The sequence below is a fragment of the Orcinus orca genome, chromosome 10 (assembly GCF_937001465.1).
Source record: "Orcinus orca chromosome 10, mOrcOrc1.1, whole genome shotgun sequence".
Taxonomy (NCBI): domain Eukaryota; kingdom Metazoa; phylum Chordata; class Mammalia; order Artiodactyla; family Delphinidae; genus Orcinus; species Orcinus orca.
This window is the reverse complement of record NC_064568.1, coordinates 4,012,392-4,034,918: the sequence shown is the minus strand read 5'-3', so window position 1 is coordinate 4,034,918 and position 22,527 is coordinate 4,012,392. Positions and strand designations below refer to the sequence as shown.

Below are 22,527 nucleotides of genomic sequence, written 5' to 3'. Positions count from 1 at the left end.
CAAAGCTGCATGAGAAAGGCATACAGATAACATTTTTTTCCTGCTGCCCAAACATCATAAATTTTCACCCAAATAAAGGAACTTGAAAAAATCAGTTTATGTGAGGATTAAATTACTACTTTGTCCAACCCAGTCACTCTTTCTAGGGGTCAGATTTGGCTTCTGTCAAGGAAACCCTTTTGTCTAGCACCGTCTCCTCAGTGAATGCGGGGCAGGCGGGCAGAGCTGCCGACTGTTCTGGGCAAGCGGAGTCTCCGTAAGAACTCATCTCACACACAACATCAGCCCCAAAGGAGATCACGGCTCCCAACCCCTCAAATTAAAGAGCAATAACCCAAGGTCTCACCCAGTCACCCAGCAACACTGGGATGGCCTAGGACTCCTGACCCTCCCCACTCCATTTTCAGCCGTAAAATGCAAGAATTAAAGTGTGATCAAATGGAGGCTCTACCAGGCTGCCAGCAATGGGAAGGCCAATGTAACTGATATCTGCAGCTACAGATCCAGCCTCGCCCCCATTGTGCCCGTGTGCCTCACCGGTAGGTGTCTTCCGAGTAGGTTTTCTGAACATAGTCCTGCAACTCCATCTGTGCCTTTTCTTGGAATTTTTCAATCTGGCTTGTGCTGGTCAAACCTGGATGATCTGAAAAAATAAAAGTACCCCAAATTGTCTTCTGTATTTGGAAAGCCTCATTTGCAGACGTCTCAGTACTTATTTTTAGTAAAACTTCTGACAAATTTCTCAAGTGCAATAGATTGAGCTCTGAAGGCTGGTGTAGTTTGGATACTCTTGCTAGAACACTGGCTCTTCCTCTGTGCTCTGCCACACCTGAAGGTTCCCAGGAGAGGTGTGGCCCCTGGGTGCTCACACCAGCCTCAGCAGCCCCACTGGGGCTGGTTCTAGACCTGTGGCTTCCTTCCTTACTCCAGACAACATATACCACATGAAATTAGAAATTATCATCTGCTCTCTAGATATTTAATCACATAGTGTCTCCCACTTTTATTAGCTATTTTGTTATTCATGAGTAGGGGACCAGGGCAGTGGGACAGAGAGGTTAAGCTGGGTCCACCCCTGCTGTCAAGGACAACAGTCACCAAGTGGCCTCTCAGGTGGCTCAGAGAGAAGAGCTGACGGGGAGTGAGTGAGGCCAGCCCGGTCGACTCTTACTTTCCACCAACAGTCCCGCTGCCTCTTCTTCATCTGCTGTGACCACACCTTTTGGCATGCCCTGCAGCTGCTGCTGCTACTGCCCTACAGAGACTGTGGGTAAACTTGTGCAGTTTCAATCTGTACTGGATTATAAGTGCTAACATACCTAAAAATTAGCAAAGAGCAAAACAGAACAAATCAAAACAAAAAAAGGACACTGGGTGGTAGTATAGTCATCCCTCGGTATCTACAGGGGATTGGTTCCAGGAACCCCCCATGGATACCAAATCCACTGATGCTCATGTCCTTTACGTTAAATGGTATAGTATTTGCATATAACCTACACGTATCTTTCCGTATACTTTTAAATCACCTCTAGATTACTTCTAATACCTAATACATTATAAATGCTATGTAAATAGTTGTACCTAGTTGCTGGTGCGTGGCAAAATAAATTTTGCTTTTTGGAACTCCTGGAATATACTTTTCCTTGAATATTTTTGATTCATGGTTGTGAATCCACTGATACAGAACCCGTGGATACAGAGGGCCAAATGTGTACTCAATTTTGTTTGCTGTAGTCTTATTTAGCCAATGGCTTAGTTAGGATACAGATGATATCTATTTAGCATATGAAGTTACCCGGCACTACAGCATATTTCTTTGGGAATATAAAGACAGGACTTTAAAAGAACGTATGTATTTATGTTAGCTAGCAAAACACACATTACAGGAACATTCAGTCACACACAGTGTGGCAGGGCTCTCTCTACACTGCTGATAACCTGACAAACATGCTCATGTTCAGAAATATCAGTAGACACAGGTGGAAAACCGTCGTTGAGTGACCGTGACCACTGCATATCTTACCGGGGCTAAAGAGAACTATAGCTTTAAGGTATGCATACTCATAGCCGTCTATATCCAGCTTCGCCATACTGTTACAGAACTCCTGAAGCTTCCAGATGTGCTCCATGACTTGCTTTATCCGGTCGCCAGAAAGTTTATCTAGAAATCAACATCACAGATCCTCTGAGAGAGGCTAATGAGAGCAATAACATGAGCTGCTTTGAGGGGCCACATATTGAAAAAAATGAGAGAATAATTTCACTTTTAAATGAAAAACCAGTTATCTCAAGAGCCTCATTTTCCAGTTATAGGTGAAATGACAACAGGCACTCAGATTCCACTCTGTTAATATTCTGCCTCAGTAACGACCTCCAAGACCAGTGATTCTCCCCGGCCCCACCCTGGGCAGCACCTTTGGCCTGCAGGTGCTGAAGGCCCACATGCCAGTTCTTATCAAGGTCAATTCTTTCCAAGTCTCTGCAGGAACTGAATAAATATTTGTCAACCTGAACACGTTGGCATTTTTTAGTTGTCAAAATAATTTTATCCGTTGTCTGATTTAGTCTTCATGACAGTATCTTGCTGAAGGCAGTATTCTTATATTCAGTTAAAAATAAAACTAAAGCTCGTTTGCGAACAAACCTAAAATTCAATAAAATGTTACAGGGTTTTAAAAATCACCATTATATAACTATTCCAAAGGAATAACTAGAAAAACGAAGGTGTGACTAGGTGACTCACACTCCTAGGTCTCAAACACTGGGATGACTGATTGAAAAAGCAATTCAACTCCACCTCAGATGCAAGTGTGATCTGCAGGGATAGTCTAGACACTGGGCAGCGTGGGCTCCCTTGACAGTGTCTTCAGTGTGCTGCGGATGTGCAGCTTGTGGAGACCACCCCGGCTACTCCCCAGCCCTGATACGGCTGGGACCTGACCACCCGATGTCAGGTGGTTGCACAGATCTCATAATAAGAGACTCACTTGTTCATTCATGCTCTGGACTAGGGGGTCACATGACCCAGGTCTGTGCCCCAGTCCCCAGCTCTTCCACTTGCTGCTTTATCCCGGGCAAGCCAGGGACCTTACTGGGACCTGGTCTTCCCATATGTAACCCTGACATAACAGTTTCTACTGTACAGGGTTGTGAGGATTTGTGAGATACATGAAAGGGCAACCTGTCAATGAAGCTGAAAACAGAAGCTGTGACTGTTCTGCAAACATCACTCAATGTCTGTATGTCGGAAATCAGCACCTTTTCCCAATTATTTTTTTCCTTTCCTCTTCATTATATGAAAAGAAGGCAGTCGGGTAGAAATTTAAACATTCTGACGGGTAAGGGACGCTGTGGGACACAGGCTGGCTATGCAGAGGGCCAGCTGAGACGGAGCCGTCCTCACCCGCAGCCCCTGCCCTACCTTCCTGGATGCTGTTCTGCAGGTGGTTGACAATGGCGGCCAGGATGGTGGAGAGGCTCATGACCTGGGCGCACTGGGCCAGGCCGAGGGTGAAGAGCTCGTTCCAGCAGGCCCGCACCAGGCTGGTGTTGCAGTCCTGCCTGGGGACACAGAGGCGTGGTGGGTGCGGGGGCCGGTGGCACTCCTCCAAGCCCCCGCGTGTCCCAAACAAGTTGTGTCACCATGTATTTGCTGAAGGCCTATGGAATGCCCAGGATTGTTCTTCACAAACACCACTGTCTGTGACTGCCTTAACTGAAGTCCCTCTGAGGAGAAACTATTCCCTTAACAGCCCTGGTATGGTTCTGTCACAAGAGGCTGCAGCGATCAAAGGACTGAGAGCCCGAGGGTGGGCTCCAAAAGGTAGAGACACACCCAGCCTGCCAGGGAGGAGCTGGGGCTGCAGCAGGGAGGAGGGGGGAATCTACGCTCAGGACAGCACGGCTGATGCACCTCGAGACAATCTGTCTTCATCTCAGAAGCCCCCAGACGCAGTACCCTGTATTTGTCTCAAGATCACAGGACGACTCCTGCCTTCCATTCCAGTCCATCCCCTGCTCCTAGCACCAAGTCCAAGGCACATGGAGAAGGCACAATAAAGGTCTGAGGAACACTGCAGCCTTGGCCACCAAGGTTGTCCCCTTGCTACCAGTCCACCAACTGTATTTAACAAGCAAATCGGGCCAAAGGAACAAACTGGAAGGGCCCTCAGAGATCTTCCAGGCCATTCCTAGAGCAGGAAAGGCCCTGCCCAAGGATACACACAGAGAAAAAAGCCACTTACCCAAGTGCCTGAAAGGCCGGGATGGACCTGGCCCAGTGCATGGAGAGGAAGAGCAGGCGGGACGCGGACTCGCAGATGTAGTGCACGTTGAGGTACTCGGGCATCGGGCTGGGCATCGTGAGCTGCGAGAGAGAGCACACAGCACGGGGGTGACCAAGTGACAGGGGCAGCTCGTCAACACCAGTCTCTGACACTGAAGCCCCCGTGCAGAGCATCCTTGTGAAACATATGTCCTCTGCAGGGGGGCCGGCACTGACTCCCTGTGGGGTCCTGCCCAGTGAACTAGGGTCTGATGGCCCCTAGAATGTGGGAGGACGGGGACCTCCCAGCTTATCCTCACAAAGACATACATCTCAACTCTGCTTCAACTACACTGGTACTTGTTCTAAGGCAATTCCATTTTGAGCCATGGATTCAAGTCTAACTCAAAGTCGGGGACGGGTCGGCTCCACAGGCTAGCAGGGATTTGGCAGGTGGCCTCAGGGAACAGTGAATGAGAGCTGAGCAGGAGCCCAGATGGCAGGAGGAGGACACACCACCACCAGGATGTCGGGCTGGGTTCCGGGAGCCCCACTGTCTAGAAGAGGCTTGAATGCCTCTGAAGCTGGAATCCCACTGGTGACCTGTGTTCTTGGCACCCTTGGACAACTATGGCAGGGACTCAGTCTTCCTAAGTGATTGGCCAGATCTCTCTAGTGGAGAATACGAGGGGAACTGAAGACTCAATCTGCAGACCTAGAGACCAGGGGCTCAGGGAGGCTGGCAGTGTCCTGGAGAAGTGAGGCCGGGGAGGTGAGTGCAGGGAAGACTGTGGGGACCTGACCCAGTCTTCAAGTATATCTGAGATCTACTTTCTGTGGCTCTAGAGGGCAAGAGGTCAGGCCCAATGGCTGGGAACGCCTGCTGGAACAGACAAAGGGCCTGCCTGAGCCTATGCTGAAGCCAGGTCATCATGGGAAGGCGGACGGCAGAGCAGCCCGCATCAGCCTGTCTTGGCCATGACAGGTGGCCACGCCTGCTTCAGGGTTACCGGCAGAGCCAAACAGCCAAGTGAGCAAAAGACAGTGAAAATGCTTCATAATGGGAACATTGTTCTGGAACACAAGATCCTGATCAAACACAACCGTATGAAAAATGAGCTCACTTCAAGGTTTCTTTTTTTTAACTGAGACCAGCCTGGGCACAGAGCTCCTCTCCCAGCTACACACACTCACCTTAAATGTGACGTGAGTGTCTGAAAGGAGGGGGCCTTCGACCTCAATGATGGGTGTGGACTGGTCTCTGCTGATGACGTGGATGCTCCCTCCTCCACTGCCGTCTATCCCATCCGCCAGGCTTGGAGGTGAGGAGCTGTCTGTGGTGTTAAGTGCTTTAGCTAAGGTGTCGAATGCCCTGCGAGCAAAAACATAGCAAGCAAGTGTTGTGAGTCCACAGCTTCTATGAGGAGAAGAGCTCTAGCTGAGACGTAATTTAAGGAACAACACACTGGGGAAAAGATAATTAACTCTGACATGCTGAGAGGAGGGGCGGCGGCTTCCACATGCTGTCTCCATGGTGCCTTGGGTGCTAAGCTAGATATTTATTTTCACATGTAATTTGTTTTTCACAACTACTCTCCAAGGTAGAATTCTCTCCATCTTACAGATGTGAAAGCTAACTTTTCCAAGAACACCCAACTAGTAAGTGGTAGAACCAGAATTCGACCTAACTCAAATCCCATCCTCTTTCCACTGGATCCAGATTTTAATTTTCTACCAGACCACAAGTGAACATGAGGACTGGTGCACCTGAGTGGCCCCGGCCATGCACCTGCCTGGCCTGGCAAGAGGGGCAGGAGTGGCTGGCCCAATAGGAAAGGAGCAAACCTAGCGGCCCAGCTGCAAAGAGAACACACCCTTGGCAGCGGGAACAGGTGTCTGGACCAGCTGGTGCCATCTAACAGCTCATCTCTGTCTACCCTGATGAATCGATTTAAGCTCTAAACTCAATACTTGGAAAAAAGATACATAATATAAACAGAAGTGGGAAAGGGGATGCACTACTGATGTTTAGGCACCATAAGCAGTGACCAATACAAGTAACATCTCTTCCCCTGCTTCCACTGAGTTACTCAATTTAGTTTATTATCTGGAATGAAGAGTTTTTAGACTGTTTTATGTCATGTAATAAAATGCATCCACATTCCCATAGTTAAAATTTGAAAGAAGACAGACATGCAGGGGCACTGGGACAATTTTGCAATCCTTGATTAAATACAGGGTGGGTGTCAAAATGCTGCCACCCACCCTCACAACGCCATGCCTGTGTGTATGTCAGGAGGGGCCTCCACCCTCATGGGTTCGTACCGAGTAATCTCACTTGCAGACTGGTCCTCTGGCTGCATTTCTGAAGTGTCACCATTGTTAAGGGATTCACTTAGGTTGGCAAGGGAAGTTACTACATTTGCCAGTGTGCCCAGGGCTCCCTGGCTTGTTTCAGCCTGTTAATCAGAAAATAATAATATTAAAGATGAACACATATACCAGACTCTCAGGGCAATGAAGGTTTAATGTTGCTTTAAAAACAGCTTCTATGGGGGTACGGCTATGATGGGGCAGTGAGAGGAAGAGCTTTTTGGTGATGAAACAGTTCTGTATCTTGATTGTGATGGTAGTTACACAAACCTACGCATGCGATAAAATGACAGAACAAAAACAGATAAGCTGGATGTCACCAAAATTTAAACTTTTGTGCTTCAAAAGACATTATCAAGAAAGTAAAAAGACAATCTCTCTCTCCCCACACACAAAACACAACCCAGAGAATGGGAGGAAATTTTTGCAAATTATACATCTGATAATGGTTTAGTAGCCAGAATATCTAAAGAGCTCTTACAGCTTAATAAGAAAAAGACAAATAAGCTAGTTAAAAATGCAAATAAAAACCACAATGAGATATCACTTTATACCCACTAGGATGGTCACAGTCAAGACAGATAACTACAAGTGTTGACGAGGATGTGGAAAAATTGGAACTCTCATACACTGCTGGAAGGAAAGTAAAATGGTGCAGGTGCTATGGAAAACATTCTTCAAAAGTTTAAACGTAGAGCTGTTATATGACAACAGCAATTCCATTCCTAGGTACATATGTAAGAGAAATTAAAACATATGTGCACAGAAAACCTTGTACACAATGTTCACAGCAGCATTATTCCTAATAGGGAAAAAGTAGAAACAACTCAAATGCTCATCAGCTGACAAATGGATAAATAACACATGATATAGCTATTCAATGGCATATTATTTGGCAATAAAAATGAATAAAGTACTGATACAGGCCACAACATGGATGAACCTTGAAAACATTATGATAAGAGAAAGAAGCCAGTCACAAAAGGCTACATATTGTATGATTTCCCCTTATATGAAATGTCCAGAATTGACAAAACCATAGTCAGAAAGTGAGTGGCTGGCAGGGGTCAGGAGTGGGAAGAAGGGGCAGTGACTGCTTAATGGATTCAGGGTTTCTTTTTGGGGTGATGAAAATGCTCTGGAATTAGATAGTGTAATTAGATAGAGGGGATGGTTGTAACAATCTTGTGAATATACTGAAAACCACTGAATTGTACACTAAAAGGGTAAACTTTTTGGTATGGGAATTACATCTCAACTAAAAAAAAAGAAAGCCAAAGATATACTCAAACAAATAAACCAAGATACGTATACAAACATGTCTGCTGTATCTTGATTATAAAAATGAAAAACTAGAATCAGTAGAAAAGATCATAAACAGAGATGTGGTTAATAAATCACAGAACCACCACAGCAGAATATCATGCAGCTGGTAAAAGATGTAGGTCGTCATGATAGATATGTTGAAGGGAAAAAGTTGAAGGGTGAAAAAAAGAAAAAGAACGATACCCACCCCTGTCCCCATATCCTGCCCTGGTCCTGATCCTGTGCTATGGCTCTGCAAGACACGGCCTCCGGGAGAGACTGGGTGAAGGGAGCATGCAGCACTGTGGTATCTTTGTATTTATTCAAAGTAAATGATTTTGAATGTATAATTGTTTCGTAGTAAAAGTTTAAAAATCAGCTTCTGAAAATAGCTACCTTTAAGGGGCTCTGCATATGTTCTATTATTCATGACAAGCTTCTGGGGTGGGTCCTGTCACTTCCACGTCCTGGAGGAGCGGCGGGCAGGGCCTGGCTATGACCTGCAGCTGCTGCCTTCACTACAGCTCACTCACCACCGCACAGCTTGGTGCTCCTTCTCCTCGGTGCAGCGACCACAACAACTCCTAGCAGCCAGCGTTTACGCAGTGGGCACTGCATGCTTTACCAAATTAACTTACTCAGGTTTCCCAACACCCCTGCCTGGTGGGCGCTGGGGTGGGGACGGGAGGGCATGGGGTGGCCGGCTCAGTACCAGCCTCTGTGCGGGTGGCACACGGGACAGGGGCTGCGCAACCCCCTGCCATCAGGAGTTCAGGGTGCTCAGGCCTTACTTTCGGGCTTACGGTGTGTCCACCCCACCAGGTGGTCAGTCACTGTCCTGCACGTCTGCCGGGTTAAGGCAATGAGCCAGGCATGATTCATCACCACCGCCCGAGGACAACAGGCTCAAAGCCCAGCCAGGGACCAATGGGTGGAGGGCAGCTGTCCATCGGCTCTCATTTTTGCCTTTCCTTTCCCAGAAGAGGACGTTCCTTAACGTGCCACATGTGCATGACAGCAGATGAGAGGGGAGCCTGCAGGCCCAGCTCTGGCTCTGAGGGCGGCAGCAACGCCAGCGCTGTTCTAAGTCGCTCCTTCCAGAGCAGAGACTTTGGGGCTCAGTGGGGCTGCCGCCGCTTCATCGTTGCTCGAGTTATATCAGGGACAATAAGGTGAGAGAAGCAATGGGCTCCCTTGCCTGGATAAAACCCCCTCTCCTCACGTATCTCCACGGGAGGCAGCCAGCTGTCTCTTTCTTGGGATGACAAACATCTCTGTCCGCAAGTTGGATTCCCTGTAGCTGACCTGCTCTGTCCGGGTTGGAGCTGCCAGAATCCTGGCTGGACTTCTTCCTGCAGGTCATCTAATAAAAAGGAACCAGGGACTCCTGCAAAAGGCCATCTTAGGATAAGGAGCTCTTCCTCAGCCTGCCCGTAGTTTGCCAATGTGCGTCACTAGGGGGGAAAATCTTAGAAGTGAACCACAGAATTTTCACCAAATTGAACTCTAGACCCTGACATGTTAAGTGACCATGACCAGCCAGCTCTGACTGAGTTGCCAAAAAGCCATTGGCATCCCTGAAACGAATCACAGCACGGCTGTATCAGAAGTAAATGGAGATGCAGAAGGCCACGGCCTCAACTTAGTCTGAAGGCCAAGAAGAAGGTGGGTGCACACATTCAGAGAAGCAGCCTGCACTGAGACATAAAAGTGGAGAAGGCATGAGGAGAGAACATCACCTTGGAATCTGTGGCCAGGAGAACCGTACCATCCTCACGTATCAAAGGCTGCTGGATGTTCACAAGCATCCCTGGATCAAGAAGACCTGTTTGTCTATTTAAGACATAAAGAAACCCAGAGTAGCTTCCAACATTTAATGCACAGTGTGATCAGGCTGCGTTTACCTGTCCCGTCTACATCTGCAAGGCTGAGCAATAGAAAAGCTCACTAGACTCAGCCACCGAGTGACTCACCAACCCCCTTCTCTCTACAATGAGATGTGCAGAGCCGGGTCTGCAGCCTGAGACAGGATGACACAGACCGCACATCCCCCCAGGCTTCCACGTCCACTGCTGTGCCAGGAATGCTAACCTGATCTCAGAGTATCACCAGGGCATTCCCAACTCTAGCGCTTGCCATGATACATTTTGGATTTCTTGTTTCCCTCTTTCTGTTCCTTTAAGTTTGATAGATTACATTAAAAAAAAAAACACATATAAATTGACTTGTGGCACCATCTAGACCACACCTGGGTCTTAGGCCTTTTATCTCTACTGCAAAAAAGCCCCATTCCTGAGTGATGGAACAACTGTTTTCCTGCAAGAATGATGCCTGAACTACAGCACATAATCCCAGCACCTGGGAGAGGAGACATTCTGACCCCATCCTAAATCAACCATCCTCAGGCCTGGACAGAGGTGTGACTAGAGTGGCTCCAAAAAGGGTGGGATAAGGCAAGACAAGACTCAAGGCTGTGGCCCTCAGGTGGGGAGCCACATAAGCCCCCTTTCCAAGGAATATCTGTGCTTCCCCTAATCAGCTCCAAAGGCTGATTACAGTGTCGCCCTTTGTCAACACAGGGACTGACCTTGCTCCATCTTTATCTGCCACAAATGTTGGTGTGGCTATCAGAGGACTTCTCAGGTCCTTCCGGATATAGATTTTCTCCGTTGAAGCAGCACAATTGCTTGGTTTCTCCCGCTGCACATCAAAGGGCTTCCGTTCACTCTGCACAGCTTAAATCACAACAGAAATACCCATGTTTAAAAACCACATCCTTCACGGGAGAGGTAGGAGTCCTCTTGACTAAGCCCACTGCTGTCGGGATAAGCTCGGTGCTAGACACGCCTGGCTCAACTTCCACAGTGGATTTTGCAGCCAAAGGAGAGAAAGGCTCAAAGCCAAAGTGTTGTCAAATCTAAAGGAACTCAAGATGGCGGGTGCCATGGCCAAGAAAGGACCGAGTGGTGTTTGTGTGGGTATCATTCTGTCACTTCCTGCTGCTCACAGGACTCTCTCCAGGAGGAGAAACACCCCCTCAGGTGGGCCCTTAACAGAGAGCTGCCCATGCCCCACGTGGAAAAGGAAGCATCCTAATGCCCAACTCGAGCTGGACAGCTTCTGCTAACTGTCAGTGGGGCTCCATTTTACGTGACACCAGTGACCTCTTCCTTCAGCATCTGGTACAAGAGCAAGAACACATGCCAGAAACAAATGAAGAAAACAGACCTTTGCAGAAGAAAAGAGGACCCCAGACACATCATGTAAGGAAGGCAAGGGTGCTATTTCATGGATGGGGACCTGTGGCTCAGAGGCCACATGACTTCCCAAGGCCTCCCGGCTCCTGGGGGCAGGGCTGGAGCTGACGTGGTATCAGCTTTACCCCAAAGCCTGTGTTCATCCCACTCCACATGCTGCCTCCCAAATTATCTGGACTAGGTTCCCACTGTGGAAACCAACCAATCCTAGTGGTATCAGCGCCGCATCACTGAGCTGACCCTGAAGGTGAACCAAAATGAAGCCTCAGCAGATACTGTTAAGAGTATTTTAAGGCCAGGCATGGAAACCTCACTTTTGCCCTCCTTATTAACTCACGTGGTTTTTTAATAGTTACTCACATTCCATCTTCATGCCCATCTCTAAGCATTTTTTCAGCCGGCAAAACTGACAGCGGTTCCGGTGGTGTTTATTGATGATGCAGTCTTGATTGCTCCGGCAGCTGTAGGTCAAATTTTTCCTTACGCTCCTTTTGAAGAAACCTTTGCAGCCTTCACAACTGACAGCCCCATAGTGACGGCCTGAAAGAGAAAGGTAAGTCTATCGGGGACTGGTGTGCACGGTCAGATGCCAGCAGCCATGGGCCAACCACAGGCCTGAGTGCTAAGCATGGCACCCAGGGCCTTCACATTTTTCTACCATCTTTAAAGTAGCCCTGTGAGGTCATGATGGACAAATGGAAGCTCAGACAGGTTATGTGGCCGCTGGTAAATGGCACGACCTCGGTGCTCCGAGTGCACAGCAGGAGCTCGCGGATGATGGCTGGGCTGCATCATCCGTTGTACTCACCGGGCCCGGCTCTGCAGACCTGCCTGGTGAAGGCCCTCAGCTCCCCTGTCCCGTCAAGTGTCAAAGAGCAAACACAAGCTTGTGTTTTGTTAGCCCAAAGAGTCTCATCCCGCATTTACTCCCTCTGTGTGCGTCACGTCCTGGGCCCCAGACTGACCCGGGGTCGGGGGCATGACTGTGTGAGCCCAGGCCAAAGGAAGGCCGCCAGTTCTTTTTTCTAAGCTTGTTTACTTTGGGGGTCTCTAAGTTCTAATTCCCTCCCACATTAAAAAGAGCTGTACGTGAGTTTACCCTTCCTCACGTTCCCAGCTGGGACTGTCCTCGCGTATGCTCTCCTGGTTTGGTCTCATGTAACCCAGGGTCACAACTACACTGCAGGGTCAGGGTTCACAGGGTCACTGTGGACGGCGGCTGCAGAGCAACCCATGGCCCTAAGCCCTAAGCTTTGGCACGTGGAGCCGTTCTCCAACTCTGCACTTAGAGGGTCTCAATTGTGTGCCTTTAAGAAGAGTCATGCTGAAATGACTCTGTGGACATCATTCTTCCTTGCTTGCAGTGGATTTCCTTGGGCTCTCTAGGCCTTAGAGTGATCTCTAATATCTGGAGGCAATGGCACTGCAAGCCTGTCATGAGCTTTACGCGCAGAAGGGTAAGCCAAGCAGATTCTGTGGCCTCTGCTATGCACATGCTTCATTCACTTGTTCGAAAGTCTGCAGAATGTCTCTCCTTGCTGAGCAACAAGATGCGGATATAGAGATGAAGGGGTCAGACACGGTTCCTGCGCTAAAAAAAAGAGCACATTCTGGAGGGGAAGACAGGCCTGTAAGGAAGCAACTAGAAAAGAACACATCCAGTGCCCAGAGATCTGAACAAAAGGGTGATGAGGACAGAGGCAGCGCTGGCCCCTGCCTGCTGGGGCAGATGAGGGCTTCAGAGAAGGGGCGAGAGCACAGCACCTGAGGCATCAGCGGGCGGGGCTGGAGCTTCCGGCCTTCAGCTGGTGCTTGCCTGGGGTTGTCTTCCTCTTAAGAAGCTTGGCTCAGCACTTTTTTCTTTTTTTTAAAACCAGGACCACAAAGTATCCAAAGTTCCTACGAATGTAGTGACCACAGAATAAAGCAGAACCAAGTGGTCATCTCAGAACTCAGGTCAGTGTCCCTAGCATCACTTACCCTCTATGGCTCCCACTGTTAGCAGGCTGAAGTCTGAGCTTTGGGGCCAGACATCTTCTTTAGTCTCCTTGTACCCACCTCCTAACCATGGAAGCCCAGGAGTGCTTCCCCAGAGACATGGTGGGTATGGATGTTAAACTCTCCAGGCCCTGGTCCCGCCAGCTGGAACACTAAACTCTCCAGGCCCTGGTCCCGCCAGCTGGAACACCCTTCTGCTTTACCTGACAGCACACACTCAACCATCAAGGTCACCAATGTGACTTCAGGCCTTTCCTGACCCTGGGACTCCAGCCAGAATCGCATGCCCCCTCCTATTTATCACACTGGGTTACACTGGGGGCATGACAGAGGCAGCTACAGTTAGGACAAGGGAGGGAGAGACAACAAACACATCTTGTGAAACAGCAAAGAACTGAGCCGATATTAACCAGACTAATGAAATGATTGCTCTTTTTTTTTGGGGGGGGGCAGGTGCGTGGCATGTGGGATCTTGGCTCCCCGACCAGGGATTAAACCCTCACCCCCTGCAGTGGAAGTGCGGAGTCTTAACTACTGGACCACCAGGGAAGTCCCAATTTCTTTCTTACTAGTACAAAAATAACTGACACCCAACCAAGATTTACAAATCACAGAAATAATTTCTTGGTTTTTCCTTTTGATTCTTATAATCTGACAAACTGATTTGCTTATTTACATCACCACCCCAATAAGAAGAGTGGAGTTCATGTTTTGAAACCTACAACCCTCCCCCGCCCCAGATTTGGTGCATGATGTTGGCCCCTGATGTGCACCCAGCATGGCCTTTGGTTACTCACCTGAGGCTTTGTCGCCACACACCACACAGTACTCTACCACCTGGGGCCGCTGGACGTCGGCCTTCCCCAGAAGACGCTCCACAGAAGCAGAGTCCGTGACGATCTAAGAAGAATCAGGAAATACGCAGAGTGCTGATGAAAAACCAGGGCACTAAGCAAAGCCATGTTGAACTGTGAATTCCTAATCTCAGGTTTCTAAGAACTCTGGGCAGAACTGGGAAAATGCCATGTGACAGCTGAATATGCCACCAGGAATGGCGTGGCCGCTCATCTGGACCAAGCCCCTTGAGCGGTGGTGGGTGGCGGTGGGCTTGTCCAGGGTCGGACACTGGTTTTCAGGGACCTACCCTCCTATCTGGCCACCCCAACCACCTAGGAGTAGGGGCCGTGTGGGGACTCACAGGCGGATGCTCCAACATGAAGATACTCGAGGTCTTTTTGGTTGCTTCTCTATTCTCATGAAACAGCTTGAAAGTACACAGAGAGGCTTACTTGGCAGAGAAGTAATTAAGCTTTACTGACTAAATAACTAGCTCTCTCATGAGGCAGCTGGCAGTGGAGGGACTAGGATAGGTGGCCTCTGAAACCTGCTATTTCTCCTTCATTTGTAGGTGACTTTCTAGGTGACCCACAGTGCTGCTCATCTGAAGAGTAATGTAACTGGTTTCAACATGAAAAAGTGAAAAATAGCTGTTATTAAATCATGTACTAACAATAAGCCTTAAAATGATTTATGTACAGTGAGAATATATACAGACATCATTATGTGCAATGACCTCTTATAAGACATGCAAGAGAATCACCAGCCATCCTTTCAAAAACAAGGAGTCGAAGCAAGCAGGGAGGAACTCTGATTCCAGATGATCAGAATGTACACTAGGAAGTATTTACTAATGGCATTATGAGGTGTCTCAAAAGTACAGCTCTGGAAGCTGAACATATTGGTGTTCTGAACCCAGCTGCAGCGGAAGGAAAAAAACCCTTTCCTTCCTGAATTTTCTCCATAGTAGAAATCTCCCTGCAAAACACATGGATTCTTAGCAGCATTATTCAAAGTAAAGGTCGAAGCAACCCAAGTGTCCACTGACAGATGAATGGAAAAACCAAGCGTGGTCTATACATACACTGGAATATTATTCAGCCTTTAAAATGAAGGAAATTCTGACACATAAGACAAAACACAGATGAACCTGAGGACATTGTGCTCAGTGAAATTAGCCAGTCACAAAAGGACAAATATTACAGGATTTGACTTATGTGAGGTCCCTAGAGTAGTCAGACCCATAGGAAGTGGAATAGTGGTAGCCAGGGGCTGAGGGGTGGGGAACGGGAGTTGTTCAGTGGGGACAGAGTTTCAATTTGGGAAGATGAAGAGTTCTGGGGATTGGTGGTGGTGATGGCTACACAACAGTGTGCATGTCCTTAATGCCCCTCAACTGGACACCTAAAAACTATTAAGATAGTAAATTTTATATGTTACCACAAATTTTTAAAAAACTTAAAAACCAGAACCAAACAAGACCATGGATCGCACCCTGACCTGGACTAAACATGCTCCATGCTTGGCCACCATGGGACATTGGCCTTGAGTCCCTGCTTCTCTGAGTGTTGGACTTGGAAGTTCAATGCTTCCCAATAACCCTGCTCTTCTTCCAGCCCTTGCTCTCCTCCTTCCTGTACCTGCCCCAACCCCATCCCGCCTGCCAGAGTGGAGAGAACCAGGGCAGAACGGAGGGGCCCACAGGCAGCAGTTCACAGGAACAAGATCAGAATAAAGAGCCGGGCTAGTCCGAGGTAAGAGAACAAGTCGGTCCTCATCTGACTGTGGTCAGCCCTTGGTGGTGCCCCTAAAGCATCACAGGCCAAGGGCTGCCACCACATGGTCTTGGTTGAGAACCATTCTCCAGTGGCTCATGCCAACTGCTCAGGTGAGTCTCCTGTGGGACCGCTGATTTGCCGGCTCAAATTCCATCCATCTGAGCACTGCAGCGGCTGCCTTCTGGGCCTCGCCACTCATTTGCTGGTTTTTTACTTTAGCCGAGGCAGCAACCCACCATGTTTGCAGGTCCCCAAAGGACCCACTAGAGATGGATTTGGCCTCCACGGTAGAGGTAAGAGTCAAGAACAAGTGCAGTAGCAGAAGTGCTGAAACAAACACCTGTCAACAGGTCTTACTTGGATCCTGCCAGGGACAAGGTTGTCCGAGGTGGTGAATATGAGCTGCTTGGCACTGGAGGTCTCCGGGGAAGCCAGGATCACCTTCCCAGTTCCAGCTCCATCTGGGCTGGTCAGGATGAACTGCTGCTTGGGGGATCCGGAGGCGTCCACTGCGGTGACTATCTGGATCTTCTGTCCTGTCTGCTGGTCTGTCACGATCTACAAGACACAACACGGAGGCTGCTCTCACGGAGCATGTGCAGTGGCTGCCAACGCCGGCCCGGAGTCAGTGCTGGTCCAGGACAGTTTCACCAGTGCCGGTGAAATGGGAAAGAGAAAACAACAGGGAGCTTTTCAGAAACTGGTTTTCATACAGCTAATTTTATTCTAGGATGATATCATCCCTCCTACTTTTAGAATTAAAATGCCCTTTGGAAGTGGAGGGAAGGGAAACTGTATGAAGGTGGTCAGCTTGAAGGTGTCCGGAGAGTAAATCCTTAGAGTTCTCATCACAAGGAAAAAAACACTTTTTTCCTTTTTCTTTTTTCTACATGTATGAGATGGTGAATGTTAACTAAACTTGTGGCAATCACTTTACCATATATGTAAATCAAGTTATTATGTTCTATACCTGAAACTTAGTGCTGCATATCAATTACAGTTCAATAAACCTGGACAAAGAAAGGCCCTTTCTGTTATGAAATGAAGACAGTAATAAATAGTAGATGATAGGTTTAACTAAAAAAACAAGAAAAAAAATTCTTGTCCTAGGCATAATAAGAAATGTGGGCAACCCTAACTTTGTTTTTTTTTGGGCCATGCTGCACAGCATGCGGGATCTTAGTACCCCGACCAGGGACCGAATCCAGGCCCGCTGCAGTGGAAGCGTGGAGCCCTAACCACTGAACCGCCAGGGAATTCCCTACCCTAACTTTTTGAAACCCCAAAACCTGAGAATGGCTGCTTTAAAGGGCTATTTCTGAAGGGAAGGTCCTATAAATAATTCTGCCTTGAAGTGACAGAATGCAGGGAGTCCCTTGCTGACACACATCCAACTTCTCCCACCTCTTGACTCTGAGGTCTCTAAGCATAGAGATAACACCTGTTTCAGGGCTGCATCCCCAGGGCCAGCACAGGGCCTGGCACATGGAGAGAAGATGTGAATAAAAGACTGTGGAAGCCCTGGAGGCAGTGGGCGCTGACTCCGGAGAAGCCCTGAGCCTCATTTCTCCAGGGACGGCCACCAGTCATGAGCCCCACTGCCATAGCTCACCTCTTCCCTGCATCCCTGCCTAAGTGCATCAGTCACAATTAAGATAGCTGCTACGTTAGAGCAACTTCTCTTATTCCTGCTCGTGAAGTTCTTTGAAGCTGTTCTAGCCCATTCCTGTCTCTCTTCCAGGCCAAGTGCCCAACTTGGAGCATGGGGCCACCTTTTCCCTGAGGACCCCCAGCAGGCCCTCACTGCAGACAGGACTCTTGCGGTGCGTGCGCTGGGCCTTGGGAAGGGGAGACATACTGTGTCTCTGGTTGTACCCCAGCTCCCTACAGCACATTTATGGACAACATATCTGGAATCTGTGCCACCTCTTGATAGAACTGCTTTGGGTCATGGCATCCCAAGGTTCAGACAGCAAACTCACACAGAGTCCTACAGCTTTGCCAACAGTCCAATACGGAAAATCCAACAATGCTGGTAGGTTCAAAAGAAAATGACACAAGCAAGGAAAGAGTCAATTACTTAACACGTGTTTACTGGGCACCCACTAGGTGACCAGCACTATTCTCGGTACTAGAGATGGAAGTGTGAACACGGCGGGGAGCTCGCCTGCTAGAGGAAAGACAGACTGTGCACCCCGACATGAAGAGGCAGGAAGGAAACACAGAGGAAACAAAAAAGCAGGATAATGGACAGAACAAAATATGGGGAAGGAGGCAGGGGGGCAGCTTCAAGAGCAAAGACCTCTCTGAGGGAGTGACGGTGGACAAAGACCCAAATGAGGCAAGAGAGGAAGCCGTGCAGAGCTGTGACAGAGTGGGTTGCAGGCTGAGGGCCCAGTGAATGCAAGACCAGAGAGCCACAGGCTGGACACGAGTCCCAGCACATCATCGCTTCCAAGTGAATGGCCAAAAGACCTTTAAGGGGATTCCCTGGTGGCGCAGTGGTTAAGAACCTGCCTGCCAATGCAGGGGACACAGGTTCGAGCCCTGGTTCAGGAAGATCCCACATGCCACAGGGCAACTAAGCCCGTGTGCCACAACTACTGAGCCTGCTCACCACAACTACTGAAGCCTGTGTGCCTAGAGCCTGTGCTCCGCAACAGGAGAAGCCACCACAATGAGAAGCCTGCACACCGCAACGAAGAGTAGCCCCCGCTCACCGCAACAAGAGAAAGCCTGTGCGCAGCAAAGAAGACCCAGCCATAAATAAATAAATTAAATTTAAAAAAAAAGATAGGACTGCCGAAAAGAAATAGAGTAATCAACCATTATAGTTGGAGTTATCATCACTCTTCTGTAAGCAACTGACAGATCAAGCAGGCAGAAAATCAATAAGGATATAGTTGACCTGAGGAGCACTAGCAACCCCCTTGATATAACTGACATGTGTAAACTCATCCATCTAGCAACAGCAGAATATACATTCTTCTCAAGCCTGCATGGAACATTCACTAAGACAGACCACATTCTGGGCCACAAATATATGTATCAAACACACATATATATATCAAAATATATAGCTGAGTGTGTAAGGAAATGGGCACTCTCATACCAGGCTGGTGGGAGTATAAGTTGGTGGAACCTCTTTGTAAGGCAGTCTGGCAACTACTGTCAAAACTACACATAAGGGACTTCCCTGGTGGCGCAGTGGTTCTGAGTCCACATGCCAATGCAGGGGACACGGGTTTGATCCCTCTTCTGGGAAGATCCCACATGCCGTGGAGCAGCTGAGCCCGTGCGTCACAACTACTGAGCCTGCGCTCTAGAGCCCGTGAGCCACAACTACTGAGCCGGCGCGCCTAGAGCCCGTGCTCCACAACAACAGGCCACCGCGATGAGAGGCCCGCACACCGCGGTGAGGAGTGGCCCCTGCTCGCTGAGGCTAGAGGGGAGCCCGTGCAGCAACGAGAAGACCCAATGCAGCCAAATCTAACTAACTAAATAAAAGATAACATTCCTTCTTAAAAAAAAAAAACAAACAAAATAAACAAACTACACATGACACACCCTTCCAGCAATCCTACTTTGAGGAACGGATCCTACAGAAATACTCTCACATGTCTTAAATTAAGCAGGTAAAATGTTATTTATTGCAGCATCCAAAAAATGGGATATCAAACTGCCACTCAAGAGAAAGAGGCAGCTTATTTGTACCACAGGGAAATACCTCCAAAAGAGAGTGAAGTCCAGAGCAGTGTGGGCAGAATGTCGACAGGAGTGTAAAAATATGCTGTATTGTTTACATGTATGCTTGCAGGTGTAGATGCACAGCCCATCTCTGAAAGAATGAATATGCAATATGGTAACAGTGGCTTTTCTTGGGAGAGACGTGAGTGACTCCATGAAGAGGGAGGGAGGGAGACTCGTCTTTTACTCTGTATGGTGTGACTTTGTTACAGTGTGCAACTACTACCCAGTCAGCACGTACAAACAGACAACTCCTACGAGTACCTGAGAGGGGCCACTAGAATATCAGAGCAAGAAAGGAAATATCAGATGGTTGCGGATGGAGAAAGGACAGAGAACAGGTACTGGCTGCTCAAGAAGGGTGTGCAGAAATAAAGAGCTGGTGGAAGAGAGACCTAGGGAAGGAGGATGCTACAAGAGCCCAAGATGCAGTCCCCTGGGGAATGTAGTAAGGATTTCAAACTTTTAAAAAACATATAAACAGCAGAAGTCTTTTCTAGTAACATGTGAAACCTCAAAAAATAAAGTAGATAAAAAAGCACTGTATTATATAAATGTATTTTATAAGCTCAAATTTAAACATTTCCTTCAAACAATAAGTATAATTATGCTCTCCTGAAAACATAAATGTGAAATGGGGAGTGTGGAGGAATAGCTCTGGAAAACCTTAAAATCCATGGAGATGGCAAAAGAAGGTTTAAGCCAAGATCTGCCCCAAAGGGAATGAACACAGATTACAAGTGAGTGCACCAGTGACCTCCAGCATGTCAAATTTGGTATGTGACCATGTTCAAGTGTATTTTTCTTTTAATCTACTTTAATTGCTTTGAAAGCTGGACTAAAAAATGAAATTTGAACATAATGTTTGTGTAATCTGGGAAACAGTAAAGAACACAGTTTGAAAACCACTGGCCTAAAAAGACTACATATGATGAAAACCCATGAAATTTACTGAGAAGCTAGATTTTGTGATGGCATGGCTCCGACTAAGCTTCATTTTCAGACAAGCAGGTGTTCTCCTACAGCTTTTCTTATCTCCATCTCCTTCCTCCCATAGTTTCTGCCCTAGACCTCTGTACCCCAAAAAACAACAGCTCTCAACCCCAGTCACAAGGCTACCTCTCCTGCTCTGAGGACCACCACCCTTCGCACTTGGCCCCAAAGCCCTTTTGCTGCCATTAGGATGACATTATACTGATGAACACAAGTCCATCATCAGATCAGCCCTCTGTTGGTCTGCACAACTAGATATGTTGGGCTTGTGTTGACTGACACCTTAATTTTTGCTTTCATTATTTATTTATTTATTTATTTAATTTAATTTTAAGAGACGGGGTCTCGCTATGTTGCCCAGGCTGGAGTGCAGTGGCTATTCACAGGCGCGATCCCACTACTGATCAGCATGGGAGTTTTGACCTGCTCCGTTTCCGACCTGGGCCGGTTCACCCCTCCTTAGGCAACCTGGTGGTCCCCCGCTCCCGGGAGGTCACCATATTGATGCCGAACTTAGTGCGGACACCCGATCGGCATAGCGCACTACAGCCCAGAACTCCTAGGCTCAAGCGATCCTCCTGCCTCAGCCTCCCGAGTAGCTGGGACTACAGGCGCGCGCCACCACGCCCGGCTTTGCTATCATTATTAAAAACAAAAATAAATCCTGGAATGGGAAAAATAGTTATAAAGGATTTAACTGGGAAAACTGATGAAATTTTAGAATATGGACTATGGACTAGATAATGGCATGTTTCAATATTAAATTTACTGATTTTGATAACTGTATTGTAATTATGTAAGAGAAAATACATGCTGAAGTATCCAGGGCAAAGAGGCATGATGTCTCCACTTTATTCTCAAATGATTCAGAAAAAACACATTATACATACATCCAGAATGTTACAGCAAACAACTGGTGAATCTGTGTAAAGGGGACACAGGATTTATGTGTATTATTTTCCTTAAGTTTGAACTTATATGAAAATAAAACATTAAAAAATTATATAACACAGATGCTAACATTTATTGACATCTACTTCCTACAGCTTTATAGGCAGTATCTCTTAATCCTTTTACAATCCTATAAAACAGGTACTATTACTGCTGTCACTTTACAATTATAGATGTTACAGAAACGTTTCCCAGGGTCACAGTGCTGAGTGGAAGCAAGATTTGACCCTAAAATCTGTTCCATTCAGAGCCAAAGCTCCTAAATATTGCATAGCTTGCCATCCTTACTGAATAATCTTTCCCTCCCAACCTTATCACACAAGCCACTATTTGAGTTCAGAGCACTGTTGTTATTAAAATATCAGAAAATGTATTCTTTCCCCACACCTCAGGGGATCAGAGATCCATTACTGAAGTCAGGACTAGAAATGAAAACTTCATCAAAGCCACAGCACCAACATCAAGAACCCAGAAACCAACCTATGACCTATAACTTTCCTTCAAAAAAACCAAACCTTGAAAAACAGTCAGTTCTGTTGCACCGAGGTAGGTCTCTTTTTTTTTATTTTTTTTTTTGCCCCACAGCACAGCATGCGGGATCTTAGTTCCCCAACCAAGGATCAAACTCGTGTCCCCTGCAGTGGAAGCATGGAGTCTTAACCACTGGACCGCCAGGGGAGTCCCAAGGTATGTCTAATTTTATTGACAGTACACAATGAAAAGATTTTCAACTATACTTACTTTACATAAAACTCTTGCTAATGGGTTATCTTCCCTAAAGAAACTGAAAGCTCAACGCCAAAGATCTATTCTACAAGACTGCTGCTCAAGAATCTTACTGCATTCTAGCCAGGACAGTGGTGGAACCATGGGCCAAGCACCAGGGCATGGGAACAGCCCCACTGTACGGAATGGGATGCCTGAATACCCCTCGGGAAAACAGAAAGATCCTTCTTATACCAATACAGGGGGCTGTATACCCTCTCTTGAAACACAAACTAGCTACCGATGGAGTTTTCTGGAA

General features: G+C 47.6%; 1 protein-coding gene and 1 long non-coding RNA gene across 4 annotated transcripts in view; one reads left to right on the top strand and one right to left on the bottom strand.

Moving 5' to 3' along the window:
- NR2C2 (nuclear receptor subfamily 2 group C member 2) overlaps positions 1–22,527 on the bottom strand; it is a 76,389-nt gene that overhangs the window by 2,892 nt on the left and 50,970 nt on the right. For 2 of the 3 annotated variants that reach the window (XM_033414101.2, XM_004284314.3), the window contains 11 exons: positions 16,170–16,370; positions 13,995–14,097; positions 11,560–11,739; positions 10,530–10,677; positions 9,682–9,775; positions 6,590–6,723; positions 5,459–5,636; positions 4,245–4,366; positions 3,422–3,561; positions 2,024–2,161; positions 538–643 (listed from right to left, as the gene is read on the bottom strand). In XM_033414101.2, the coding sequence (XP_033269992.1) occupies positions 538–643; positions 2,024–2,161; positions 3,422–3,561; positions 4,245–4,366; positions 5,459–5,636; positions 6,590–6,723; positions 9,682–9,775; positions 10,530–10,677; positions 11,560–11,739; positions 13,995–14,097; positions 16,170–16,370 (1,544 nt within the window). Of the gene's footprint in view, positions 1–537; positions 644–2,023; positions 2,162–3,421; positions 3,562–4,244; positions 4,367–5,458; positions 5,637–6,589; positions 6,724–9,681; positions 9,776–10,529; positions 10,678–11,559; positions 11,740–13,994; positions 14,098–14,395; positions 14,714–16,169; positions 16,371–22,527 lie in introns of those variants that run through there. The other variant, XM_049716028.1, reaches the window with a different exon arrangement.
- LOC125965624 (uncharacterized) overlaps positions 1–22,527 on the top strand; it is a 189,486-nt gene that overhangs the window by 135,315 nt on the left and 31,644 nt on the right. The window lies entirely within an intron of this gene.